Here is a 13414-nt window from a genome sequence, read left to right as displayed (position 1 = left end):
TCCACGATAGGCGGGCGGACGGAACCGGGAATTCCTGTGGGAGCGTGCGTGCACTTGCGGGGAAGCAATTTATATAAATTATTTAATTAAGGCACGTCGTCATGCGGTGTCGCAGCCCATTATTTTGATTAAAATCAAAGCCATTTCGCTTATGCCACCGGTTTGGATGTTCCTCCTCGCCGCCACCCCCTTTACCATTTCATCTTCATTGGGCTGCTTGGTATGATTATATTTGGCTCTGTATTTTGCGATTCGATTACTAACGGCCTTTTAAATCCTTGTGTTTCACTCTGCCATTCTTTCAAAAAGAATAAAGAGCAGTATTTAATTACACGCTTTAAAAAAGAGTTACTGTACTCATAAAGCCTTAAGCCGGATTTTCGCTCGAGTGCTGACGCTGCGTTACCCACGTTGTTGAGACCTCGTTAGCCAGCTAAACGTGTACATTTTTCGATAAATGTATAAAAAGGGAGAACCCTCAGATACCCGTTATTCAGCTTGAAGGAGCAAAATAAAAATGGAGATATATAATATTGTAAAGCGCCACCTACCGGCTATATTGGTATATGTTATGTGGGCGGCAGACAGTTTTTAGCGTTTTATCCGTTAGACAAACAATTTCTTAGGTCAGTCGAAAGGTATTAGTGAGACAAATACATTTTGGCAAAGAAAATGTTGTAGCATGACAATTGTGTCCGCCACAGTTTTGGGCGGTTTGTGTGCGTTTGAGTGGGCGTGGAAATTTGTTTGGTATCGATGGGACAAATACATTTCACTTAACATTTTATTTCTATCATAAAAACTGTAGGCGCTACAGATTCTAACTAAAACAAACTTGCGCTGCTGCACTGTATGTCCTGAACAAGAATATATATACTTTATGGGGTCGGCAACGCTTCATATTACCTGCTACATACTTTCTGACGAATCTAGTACACCCTTTTACTAAGAGTAAAGCGTATTAAAACCTACAGTTTAGGGAGATCATGCTTAAAAGGCTTCGTTAAAAAGTTCTATACACTTAACAAAATTACGACAAAATTATCTACGTTTTTATTAGTGAGAAAATGTAAAGGAAACAAACGTTACCAGATCGCTTTTTAATATTTGTTTTATAATTAAATATTCTTGATCACAATCACTAGAAGCCGATCTAGCCTTAATCTAAATGAGTACCTTATTTCTTACACCTTCGCATACGGTCCTTTAATTGTATTCAACTTTAAGCCACAATAGATTTTTCTTTGAATACATTTTTCTTTAAATAAAAATTGAAGTTTTGGTGCAACAGTCGACGCCATTGACCAAAGGATATCGGCGGAAGGAATGAAGACATGCACCATACACCTAAAGCCCATCGCTCCTCACGCCTCCAAGCCTATAGCAGTAACTAACGGCGCCCTGACGACTTAATTGCGAAATAGACAGACGGATGGACAGAAGGACATGGCATGGCGGACATAAATCGACTCATCTAGTGCTGCTGATAAAGAATATATATACTTCAGGGGTCGGAAACGTCTCCTTCATTGTGTTGCAAACTTCAGACTGAAATCATTATACCCTCTGCAAGGGTATACAAATATGGCTTCTTAACATATTATGAAGAATGAAAATGCTATTCACATTTAATGTACATTGGGAATTTGGCTTGACGTTTATTTACTCCCTGTACAGTATCTGTATGTAGTAAATGAATACGGTACTTCGTCGGATGACCTTACATTTGCCTTATTTCTTGTTTATTATAAATTGTCATCTGCAAAATAAACTTAATAAGCCGCCTGTCATAAAATAATGATATCGAATATCCGCCGTCTAATGCAGTCAGCACTGAAGCCTATCCTGCTTTTTCCGTGGTGAGTACGACCGTTTTCAATCAATGAGGATTCACCAGCACCCGCCGCAAAGATGACAACTCAACTTCTCTTTACTTCAGACACAGACATTGTCAGCTTGGACCCGCAAAAGCACAAGCTGGATGTTTTGGGGTGGGGTATTAGCTGGGTGTGGCTTTGGGGCATGGCAACTGGCTAGAGTTGGGCGCGTGTCAACATTTTCAACACGACACAGCTCGAACACGAAACTCGAATTGCCAGACGCCGGATGACACGATCACGTAAAATATATGTACAATATAAATACATCATTTATAAATATAAATATATTTGTAAATAGGATAAAACGTACAGTCGCCATCAAATATAAAACAATAAGAGGAGTGCCAGTGAGATGGATGGAACAAGGAGCAAGGCGGCCATAGTCGACATTGCACACTTCATTTAGTTAAAACTTCTTAGTAATGGATATTAAAGATCACAAAACAGCATTTACTTTTTTCCAAAAGCTTCAAAGATGGGTTTTTGTGGGCCCAAATAACTTCGTTTCAAGTCCCAACTATCTAGCTTTTATATTCTTATTATTTATTCTTAGATCCTACATTTTTACGGACAGAAGGACATGGCTAGTTAAACTTAGCTAGTGATGCTAATAAAAAATATATCCTTTACATAGCTGTTACATAAGGCGTTATAATAATTTCAGTCAGAAGTTTGCAACGCAGTGAAAAAGACGTTTTTGACCCCATAAAGTATATATATTCTTGATCAGCATCACTAGACGAGTCGATCTAGCCATGTCCGTCTATTCGACTGTCTGTCCGTTTCTACGCAAACCAGTCCCTCAGTTTTAAAGCTATCGGGCTGAAAACTCTTCTTTCTATTGCAGGTAGTATATAAGTCGGAGACAGATCGGAAAACCATACCTTATAGCTCCCAAAGTAACTAACGGGGAAAAAATTAAAAAAAAATTATATCTTCGTTTTTTTTTTTACATATAACCTCCTACGCTTGGATATAACATTTTTTATTTGATTTTGAATTTTGAATTAATTAATTATCCTAAATTAACAAACGGGAGTACGCCAATTTTGTCCACGTATGGGCTTGATTTTCGAACATTTCGAACGGGTGTGTTTCTGGGTGTGTTCTGCCAGAGAAATTAAAAGTACTACTAGGTAGAGTCGAGCGATTCTTTAATGGAGAGCTAGTCGGAGTTCGTTTGTCTGGTGGTTCTGCTGAACGGGTTCAGAACAACGTAACTAAGTTCTTTTCGCCACAACCTAATTTCTTTAAAGGATACGTCCTGCAGATTGTCCATGTAGGGAGCTTTGACTTATTAAGCATGGTTCATCCTCCATCCTCCGTCTTCATTGGACTACCTTCAGCATTTTTTTCTGATACATCCCTAACGTATCTGTCGTCCTGTCGGTCCTGCGAGTTTCATGTCAAAACAAAAAACACGACACGGGCCCACCTCTACAACTGACTGGCAGAGTGGCTAAATTTAAAACGGTTTCAAGTTCTGATTTGACAAATGATAATTCTCCGCTTGTGTTTGTGTCAGTCTTTGTGTTTGACATGTCAGCCGAGACTCGGCCGACAACGAGATACTCCTATCTCAGTCAACCGGAGCCTGTGTCTTCATGGCGGTCGATGATTTGGCACATTGTGCCGAACAGATAAGTGCCAGTGCCTGCCTTAAATATCCGGAATCACCGCCGCTCTAAGAACGACTATGTATCTCGAGGGCTCGTTAAGTTAGGAAGTTGCCACATATGTACAGGCGACCTTGCACAGTGACCAACAGTTAAATTTTAGTGGAACAAGTACTTCAACGGTAGTGGAGTAACCGCACAGCTCGACATACAAGGAGTTGACTACTAAACAGGGAATAGCCATGGATCTATGGCCGAAAAATTTTAAAAAGTCATTCATACCCTTATAAATAAAGGATTTTTTACGTGTTCGATATCAAAATAATTCATAAATAATTCAAACAAGTACACTTTTCTGTAAAGAAAATTTGTTGGGGTTTTTTGATATTTTGTACTAATTCAGTGATTTTAAATAAACATTTTATTTAAATCGCGAATTCTTGGTATAAATGACAAACAAAGTGCGTCGGCGAAAAAACGTGCGTCTGTTAAAAATCCACACGATATTTGACAGCGACTTCTTCTGTCCCCGTTAATTCTTGAGTTTCTGATGGTCAATAAAGGCGAATAGGACTTCGTCGATTCTTATGTTTTCAACGAAGATGTAACGACATTATGTCTACAAAATTACCAAATTACCAATCCTTTGGGTCGTTCGGCGCAACTATTTAAAAAAAAATATAACGCGAATGCTTTAGTACAAACATATAACTAAAAGTATAAATATATATGCTCATATACATATGCTCATAATCGGAGTATTTAGACCAGTTGATATAGCCAACATTAAAATCTTGAAAGTTGATATTGCTTTTGCATTTCGTTAACACAAAGTTTAAAATTAATTTCAAACCACAAACTAAATTGCAAATATGAAGTAGATCTAAATAGACATCTGACTCATACCATACTTATAAATCCATTTTTTCCTCTTCGGTTTTATTCATTGTGACGTTACCTGCAGCACCATTTATCGATTTTAAGGCAGTGAATCGACTGCCTGATGATTTTGTGACAGTAAAGTCTCGCTCGGCAGGGCTCACAGAATACTATGTTTGTGTGAAGTACGTTGGCTTAGGAGGGGAGAGGTAAAATTGGGTTTATCTTTGAATTTAATTTAGGTTGAAGAAGAAGGCGCATATTAAATTAGTAATTAAAAATGCTTTATGTTATTTTCAAGTTTTTAGATTATAGATCAGTGTAACTTAGCGTTTTTGAAGCAAACTCTTTATAAAGTGCAAAGCGCCACCTACCCGCTATTTCAGTATATGTTGTTGTTGGGGACGTTAAAGTGGGCGTGGCAAACTTTTTTTTATTTCAATCGATAGGTATGAGATATATATGGGACAAATACACTTCAGCTAAAATGTTTAAATTTATACCTGTATATATATACCTATATATATATTAACACCTTATGGTGTCGGAAACGACTACAACGAATCTAGTATACTCTTTTACTCTACGAGTAACGGGTATATACAGGTAAATATTGAATTTCCAATGAAATCGGTAACCATGGCGGCCATACCATGGCGTAGGCGTGGTGCTGATATTGCTTATTATTTGGGAAAGTATGTTAGCATACGGCCAATACCTCAAGGGTTGCCTGCTTTATAGCATGTCCGACAGCATTTCCAAAAAAAGTGGTGAAAAGCTTGCCGATAAATTGGCTCAAGAGGAACCTGAACTTCCATGGCCAAATTTTGAGTCGAACATTTTTAATGCGAAAATCAACTGTGTGAAACTTGATTGGTCGTTATTAAGAGATGCATCGGTCTACAGCATAGAGAAATTCCATAAGCGCCTTGGCTGGCTTCAGGTTGAGTGGAGTTCCCGCTCTCCAGTAGAGGTTACTAACATGGAGGAAAACTTCGGATATCGGCTGCGCATTAAAGCCTTGAAAATGGCTAAAGACGGGAGCCGCTATGTGGCTTTGGCCATCTCGCCAGACATAATTGTAATTACCTTTACTATTTCATACTTATATCGTAGTGATTTTCCTATCTCAACTCTTAGGCATGCACGGCGGCAGCACTGCCATCAACGAATTGCCTAAACCGAGCCATCAGAAAAGGCCAGCAATTTCTGGTTAAACGTATGCTGCGGAGGCGTCCGAGCCTAATAGAATACCCCGCTTCGAACGGATTCCTGCCACTTGCCAATGCAATTATTGGGGGGGAGATGTGCATTATTGACGTGCTGCTATCGGCCGGCTGCAGCGTTCATCTAGGAAATCCAGCAAGTGGCCGAACACCGCTTCATGTTGGTAAACGGTCGATGCTCTCACCGCAGCAGTTATAGTAGTAATTTATACCCGTGCAGCTGGCTTTCTATTACGGTCACTTGCCCTCCGCCCGCATTTTGCTGAACAAGAAGGCGGACTTGGAGGCGACCGACACCAATGGCATGACCCCAGCGCACTGCGCCGTCGATGGCAATCAGTTGGAAATGCTTAAATTTGCTCTAGAGGCGGGGGCGAACGCGGAGGCCAGGGACATCTGCGGCTGGACCCTTCTTATGCGAGCAGGTAAGGCTTAAAAAGCTGGGGGGGAGACCGCCGAGGTAGAATTTAAAGGACTCTTCGGTTGCAGTGATTATGGACGCTAGCTTGGCTCTCATTAAAGCTCTTGTTACACATGGCGCAGACCTGGCGGCTTTGGATGCCGTGGGCAAATCCTGCGCCGACTTGGCAAAACTTTATCGCCGGCAGGAGGTAAAGGATTACTTTGAAAAGGTGCAAAAGTTTAGGCTGGAAAAGTCTGCCGCAGACGCCCTGACAAAGCCTGGAATGCAGTAACAACTCTCCCAAAAGAAGTTTCAGGGGTGACAGCGAAAATAAAAAGGAGGCTTTTATGGGGGCTCTAAGCAATTAACATAAAAACCAGAGAGAACACCGGGAGCCTTGACTATCACACTCAGCTCATATACCTTGCAGTAGAGGCAAATAAAAATCGATTTTCACATTTCTATCCACTTTGTATTTGTACATCCTACACATTTTACTTTTGTTGGGATATTCATTTCACATTTTTCACATTTTTGATTTGCCTGAAACTTTTTTTACGCATAATAATAGTAAATTAAATATATTTTTTTTTTAATATCGCTAATCTGATAGTACAAAAGTGCAATATTGCTTAACAATTTTATCGTTGATTATATCTTATAACTGCAAGGGAATACAAACTTCGGCTTGCCTAAGCTAACTTCTTTTCTCGTTTTACTTGTAAACAGACTGTTTAGTAACTCAGAAATACAAGCCCCATAAGGTCTAATGAGAAAAAGGGACAAGGACAACGTGCATTTAGACAAATCGTGTTTGAAATGCGTACATAGTATTTCGATATACCTTTCTACCGACTTGTAGCACAAGCACGTAGCTTCAGTACTTCACAACTTATGGATATACAAAATTTAGCTTTTTATAGCTGTTTTCTCTCCAAACTAGTTAGTTTTTAAAAAAGTGGTAGAATTAATGTTAATACCCGTCTAAACTAATGCCACACAAACGAGCTATATGTCTCTGAAAAGATAATTTCTCTTGCTAAATACTCTTCTCATAATAAAATTGAAAAAAAATATAAAAGATTTAAAGTTATGACGAACAGTTTTTTTTAAAACACTTTTTGACTATTTCATTAAAATTTAATCGAACGGCATCTTTTTAAATTTTAAATCTTATATCCATTGAGATTAATCTACGAGCCTTTGATAGGATACTGCCAATCAAGTTGTAATTGTTTATATCTCTTTGGAGTGGGCTTTATCAACAAGAACACCATGGAACATTTTGTACAAATGTTTAGCTTATTAGCTTTTTGAAGTTGACAGTTTACTATTAACAAGAAAGGATATTAACTTCGGCAAGTTTGAATACGCTTTTATACTGAGCGGAAACGGGTTGCTGTATTTCGGAATCTCAGGGACTATATAGATTTAAAATTAGAATGATTTAAGCTTTAGACAATTTAAGCAAAGGTATTTGTATTACAAAATTGTATTGTCTTTTTAGCATTAGTAGTGTAGAAAAATTACCCATTTTAAATCTAGTTTTTATTGGCGTTCTCCCTGTAAGATTATAAAACAGTCTAATAACTTGGGGGTTTAATCCACAGCGCTCTCAAAATCTGCAAATTTTTTCAAAACCAATTGAAATTTTTGCACTTGTGGCATACAATCCTTTTGGTTTTTGCAATCACTCGTTATGCATTCACTTCGTGTATGTAAAGTGGTCGGCTTCGCACACTCTCCTTGTGCGCTTTGTCACTACGCGTACCAACAGTATCCACAGTGATATAATGGTTGCAGTTTTTATGAATTACTGCTTATGTTATTTCTTTTTAATTAAATACGATATTAATGGAATACAAAGATTGAGCAATTAAACACATGTCATAGAGTTTTCCGTTTGGAAACCACATGAGTATGTGTCGAAAAAGTCTTTATTCTGCTTGAGGCCCAGAAAGAAGACGTGCTCGGCCATATCCTTTCCAAACTCACAAAAGTTCTGGGCATAGAGTGTAAAGAAAATTCGCTTGTTGTCAAGGTGGTATTTCTGAAGGATACCGTTTTCCTGATCGTAAGTTCCTTTGTTTTGCGGCGGTGTGTTGGTCCAGGCGCTGTAGTCTATCCAGGCGGCCCGGAAGCTCTTCAAGTAGATCACGGCCAGCATTCTGGCTTCGTCCAGCACGTTGACGAAGTGCGGCAGCCTCAGGCACTCTACTTCCTCGCGAAATCGCGTAAAGTCGCGCTGCCGCTCCCGGCTGTTGAAGAGCATCATGTACAAGTGCACGGTGAAGGTGGAGTAGTAGTAAGACATGGGCTTGTTCCGGCTCTGAAAGAGGTACATGCTCCAGTCCAGCATTGTTCGCTGGACCCCCAGCTCGTAGGTGGAATTCTGTTTTCGGTGCAGCTCTAGGTTGCGAACGTTATGCTCGTAGCTCTCCCGATAGATGCGCAGGTCCCTGTACTCCCGGCTCAGGTCTCTGGCGTGGAAGTAGACGCGCGGCGTCTTGAACTTCTGCTTGTACGTTGCCAGCTTACCGAGCACGGGATTTGAGTCCGCTTCTTTTTGCATTCTGGTAACGAAGCGGTCTAAAATGCCCAGGAAGTCGTCCAGCTCATGAGAACCTCCATTGAGGAGGTTTTTTGTGACAATGTACCCGAATAATGGCTTAAAGTACTGGAACGTTTCGCGATAGCAGTCGTCCAAAGCGTGCTGGGAGTTGCAGGAGATGAAGAAGTCCATCATCTTCTGCTTTGCCTCAAACTGTTCTGGGTCGTTTTGGAGCTCAGTCAGCAGCAGCATGAGGTCGCTTACCTGCGGCAAGTGGCCTACGATTGGGAATTTACTTTAGGCACTGTCTTAAGACACCCCTGCTAACATACCCATGATCGAGAAGAGCGGACGATTTCGACTACAGACGTAATCAAAATAACTTTCGCAGGCATACTTGTCGGCGTTAACTGAGTTTTGCACTCGAACCGCCAGGTCCTTAAGCTCCTTAATCCGCAGCTCCGACAAGTGCCGCACGTAGCCAACCTGACAATGTCCTGCGCCAGCCCAAAACAGCAGAACCAGGGCTACCAACGCTCCGAACGCCAGATTTGAGCTTGCCATCGAGAAGCTCTGATTGTGCCTTGTTTGAGTTGCTTCTCCAGAGCCACTGGGAGCAAAGCTCTTGCTTGAGGTCTTTCGGACCCCTCGGCGGAAGTCTTTTGTTACAGTGGTTGCACAGTGGTTGCTGCAAATCTTGCAAATATAAATGGAAGTTTCCTTTTTAAAAATGTAAACAAGATGCCATCAATTAAAGTTGATTCATACTTTCAAAGTTTGCTAATAAGCCAAAAAGGGATAACTATCTTTAAACTATTACACTTCTTTACACCAAACAAATATAGAAATGATAATATGTAGATAAAGCATTGGTACTTTACAGCTACAAATATGATTCTTATTTAAAATATTTTATTTGTTTATTTTTAAGCTGTGGTGAAACCACGGTGTTATTCTTAATTCCAGCTCTTGTATACCCTTTCACGGGGTGTTCTAATTTTGACAGTGTAATGCATTGTGAGCATTGCTTCCCATTAGAGTTTCTCGGTCAGACCCTTTTTAAAATCTGTTAGGGGCGCTTGATCAAACCTTAAAATGTTGTTTGGTGTAGTTAATTGCGCAGTTATAGTTTCTTAAAACTTGAAAATTAGGATGGTTTCATTTTAGATCTTTTTGATAACACAGAAAAACAATTATTTTTAGGATCCCTTCTTTTAATGGAGATTATATACGTTACCCTATCGACGATGCTTATATGCCGAAAGAAATCGTTGTCTAATTTCTTCATCAATCGAAATAAGGCTCCATAAAATTGAACCATCTCATAAGGTATTTCCTTGGGTATAACCATTTACCAAACCAAAATCTAAAAACAGTTTTGAATAAGGCAGGTATCCTTAAAAGAAATCCAAAATATATATTTTAATGCCTCCTCTGCTCGCTTATATATGGTTTATGCGGATTAGTTGGTATTAGATGGTTGCGGATTAGATGGTTGCAGAAGAAAGAGCACACAAGTGCGGCTTGCCCAAGGCAGCTTCCTCCCTTGTTTCAATTAGGCGACTGATTGTGCTTAAGTATATTTCCGAAGAGATAAGCATGCAGGCTTATCAGAAAAATGCTGTCCCACTGTTTCTAGATTGCTTTATTCGCCTAATACATTCGTTTTTTAAGTTGTTGACAACATTACAAATCAAATGTGGCCTTAGCGTACACATCAGTGCGTCGCTGTTTGTAAATGGGGATTTGGCGGCGCACTTGATCGACCATGTCGAAATCTACGGGAGAGGGAGCGGATGCACGTGCAGTCAGCCTTGCGCAGATCCCACACTATGGTAGAGCACTCACCGATTTCCTCCACAATGAACTCACAGCCTTCGCCTGCCTCGCATTGTACTTGGCCCAGGGATTCACGACCATCGAGTGACCGTAGGCCACGTAGCCCGACATGTTGTCGCGGGCAGGCGAGCAAGTTACCACGAAAAGCTGGTTGTCGGTCGCCCTGGCTCGTTGGAGGAGCTCCCAGTGCATTGGTCCCTGGCAGATGCAGAACGCAGACGGGTAGACCAGCATGGTGCAACCTAGGAGAACCACTTGTTGAGAACCAACTAACAGAGGTCGCGTATCAGCTCACCCATGTTGCGGTAGATCCTCGCCAGCTCATCAAAGCGCTTGTCGTGGCAGATGCCTATGCCGATCTTCTGCTGCCCAACCTGAACCACTGTTGGCTCCGATCCTGCCGACAGGACAGCAGCTTCGTCGAACTCCACGCCTCCAAAATTGGCGCGATCAATGCTCATGGTGAAAAGGTGGATCTGTTAGCACCAGGTCATTCTGTGGCTGTTCCATCGTGCGTTACAACATACCTTGCGATGCCTGCCTACGAGGGATCCGTTGGGCGCCCACACCGTGCATGTGTTGTAGAGCTTGTCGCCCTCGCGCTCGACGATACTGCCGCCGATTATATAGATGCTTAGCTCGCTGGCGAGCTGCGACAGCGACTGACAGGTCGGTCCCTGTGGCACCTCCTCGGCAACTTTGGGGAAGTGCTCCTGGCCGTAGGGCGCATTGAAGCTCTCCGGCAGAATGGCCAGCTGCAGCTCCGGGTTATCCGCCTTCAGCTTTCTCACGCTGTCAGCCGCCCGACGCACATTCAAAGCCACTTCCCTGTCCACAGGAAGTTGCAGTACGGCGATTGTAAGCTCTGCGAAGATGCAGTCATGGGCTTATACAGCTAAAAGACCCTGTCCCCGGTAGGACTTACTGTTAGTCATTGTTACAAAATGCAACTTCGACGACAATTGCTGGCTACGAATTTGGAAGCTGCACATTTATAGGAACCGAAAGGTTTCTCGTTCGTTTAGTGCAATAATATAATTTGTTGTTGACAGAGATTAATGATAGGGGTTTCATTGTCTATACACGTGTATTTGTCACATTTGCATTCTAAGATAAGAATTGAGCTCAAGTATTGGGAACAAAGTCGATCACCCGGGACTTTTGGGTGTCACTCTGGGTAAATAACAAAAGTCGACGACCACCAATATTTTAGTCGGCGAAAGGCACCAAATCTTTTACATTACGGCACTCTCTATCTACTCTACACGTAGTCACGAAGTGCACCAGGATGGGTGTGTATTCACGAAGAAATGAAAGTCCACAGTATTCGTCCGATTGTTGGGAGTGATACATCAATCGAAAGGAAATGCAAAAATGGAAAGGGTTGCATACCAATAGAGATGAATGATCACTTACGCGTCAAATGACACCTCAACTGCCAAAATGGGTGCTCCGTTCCAAAGAAATAAGCAAAAGCAAATTTTGGGGCTCTTCTCAAAATGAAAATTTTATTGTTTGTCAGTTTGTCCCAAAGCGTTATTTTAGAATCCTCAAAATTCTAGACAATGCTAAACAGCTCACATTCTTGTAAAAATAACCATGCCAAAGCTATTACCCGACAAAACTTGTCACATTTACCAGTTCAAAACATCTTTCAATGCCTGAACATTAATTTTTTTTGTGAGTATCCAAACTCTATTTGAAGGTCCTGGAAATTTAAGATGGTGTTAAACAGCTTAAAAGAAGAAACTTTACTTCTACCACTTTGGAAAAACTAGCCTGTTTGGGGAAAAAAGTGCTATAAATAGCTGTTTATACACCAGTAACTTGTGAACTATAAGGTGAGTTCCAAAGTAAACAGGACTTTTGTAATCTAGCGCTCTCTAGTGGCGCCATCTATATGTCATCTGCTGGCTTATCGTCTTTCAGTAAAAATTTCATGACATTTCCTCTATTGGGAGAGAGGTAATTGCGTTTTAAGTGTCAGTATGTTTTTGTCATCGGTGTGAAAACAAGCTTCGAGCAAAGAGTCAACATTAAATTTTATTTAGAAATTGATAAAACTTTTACCGAAACGTTTCAATTGAAGGAACAAGTTTATGGCGATGATTTCCTATCCCGTAGGAGAGTGCACGAGTGGTTTCAACGCTTTCAAAGTGGTCGTGAGGACTTAAATGACGACGAACATGTGGCCCAACCAAAATCCGTGATCACCGAAAATTCCATCGAAACTGTGCGTGAATTCATAAAAAATCTGTCGAAATCATCATTGAAATTCATGGAAATAGAATTGAACATCTCCAAAACATCGATTTATCGCATTTTGACCGATCAGTTGGGCTTACAAAAGTTGTGTGCACGGTTTGTTCCGCACAAATTGACGTCCAAAAATTGCTCAGAATTCAACATACGAAGGACATCATGAAAGAGGCAAAAAAAAAAAATCAGAACTTCCTTTACAAGAATGTGACTGGTGACAAAACGTGGTGTTTTCAATATGAATTCGAAACGAAACACCGGAGTGCTGAATGGAAGGCGTCAGATGAGCCGAAACCCAAAAAATCGCGCCTGGAGAAGTCAAAAGTAAAGAAAATGCTGATTTGTTTTTATGATTCCAAGGGTATTGTCCACAAAGAATTTGTTCCACCCGGGCAAAACGTTAGTGTGGTATTCTACCTTGCAGTTTTGAAGCGTTTAGTGCGCCGTATTAGACGTGTTCGGCCCGAATATCGCGAAGATGGAAGTTGGCGTTTGTTGGACGATAATTCGCCGTCTCATCGACGCTTGTGTCCGACTATTTGGCCAAAAATCACATTTTAACCAACAATCACTTCCCGCATTCACCTGATATGGCACCGTGCGACCTCTACCTTTTCGGAAAAATGCATTTGCCGATGAAAGGAACGTACCGGGAAACGAGCTAAAACACTCGTTCGACATGATTTTGGACCGTGCCAAACGCTGCATTAAAGCAGAAGGAGACTATTTTTAATAAAATAAATTGATTGATTTTGGAACTC

General features: G+C 41.0%; 2 protein-coding genes and 1 pseudogene across 2 annotated transcripts; 1 reads left to right on the top strand and 2 right to left on the bottom strand.

Moving 5' to 3' along the window:
* Positions 1-5357: 5357 nt before the first annotated feature.
* On the top strand, positions 5358-6397 carry LOC108024938 (ankyrin repeat and protein kinase domain-containing protein 1). Its single transcript, XM_017095139.3, has 4 exons — positions 5358-5456; positions 5516-5761; positions 5822-6026; positions 6091-6397. The coding sequence occupies exons 1-4, from the start codon at positions 5358-5360 to the stop codon at positions 6294-6296; spliced, it is 756 nt and encodes a 251-aa protein (XP_016950628.2). The 3' UTR covers positions 6297-6397.
* A 57-nt stretch (positions 6398-6454) lies between these two features.
* Positions 6455-9183, bottom strand: LOC108024993 (uncharacterized). Its single transcript, XM_017095249.3, has 2 exons — positions 8888-9183; positions 6455-8833 (listed from the first exon to the last, which is right to left on the bottom strand). Exons 1-2 carry the CDS (start codon positions 9117-9119, stop codon positions 7881-7883), a joined length of 1185 nt encoding a protein of 394 aa, XP_016950738.1. The 5' UTR covers positions 9120-9183; the 3' UTR covers positions 6455-7880.
* A 1001-nt stretch (positions 9184-10184) lies between these two features.
* Positions 10185-11454, bottom strand: LOC108024930 (omega-amidase NIT2-like; annotated as a pseudogene).
* Positions 11455-13414: the final 1960 nt, after the last annotated feature.

Source organism: Drosophila biarmipes, chromosome 3R (assembly GCF_025231255.1).
Source record: "Drosophila biarmipes strain raj3 chromosome 3R, RU_DBia_V1.1, whole genome shotgun sequence".
Classification (NCBI taxonomy): Eukaryota; Metazoa; Arthropoda; class Insecta; order Diptera; family Drosophilidae; genus Drosophila; species Drosophila biarmipes.
This window is presented reverse-complemented; position numbering and strand designations above follow the sequence as displayed.

Coding starts and splice junctions, on each gene's coding strand:
- LOC108024938 (XM_017095139.3), top strand. CDS start 5,358: ATGGAGGAAAACTTCGGATATCGGCTGCGCATTAAAGCCTTGAAAATG. Junction 5,457..5,515: donor CCATCTCGCCAGACATAATT/GTAATTACCTTT, acceptor CTCAACTCTTAG/GCATGCACGGCGGCAGCACT. Junction 5,762..5,821: donor GTGGCCGAACACCGCTTCAT/GTTGGTAAACGG, acceptor ATACCCGTGCAG/CTGGCTTTCTATTACGGTCA.
- LOC108024993 (XM_017095249.3), bottom strand. CDS start 9,119: ATGGCAAGCTCAAATCTGGCGTTCGGAGCGTTGGTAGCCCTGGTTCTG. Junction 8,834..8,887: donor TCCGCTCTTCTCGATCATGG/GTATGTTAGCAG, acceptor TCCCAATCGTAG/GCCACTTGCCGCAGGTAAGC.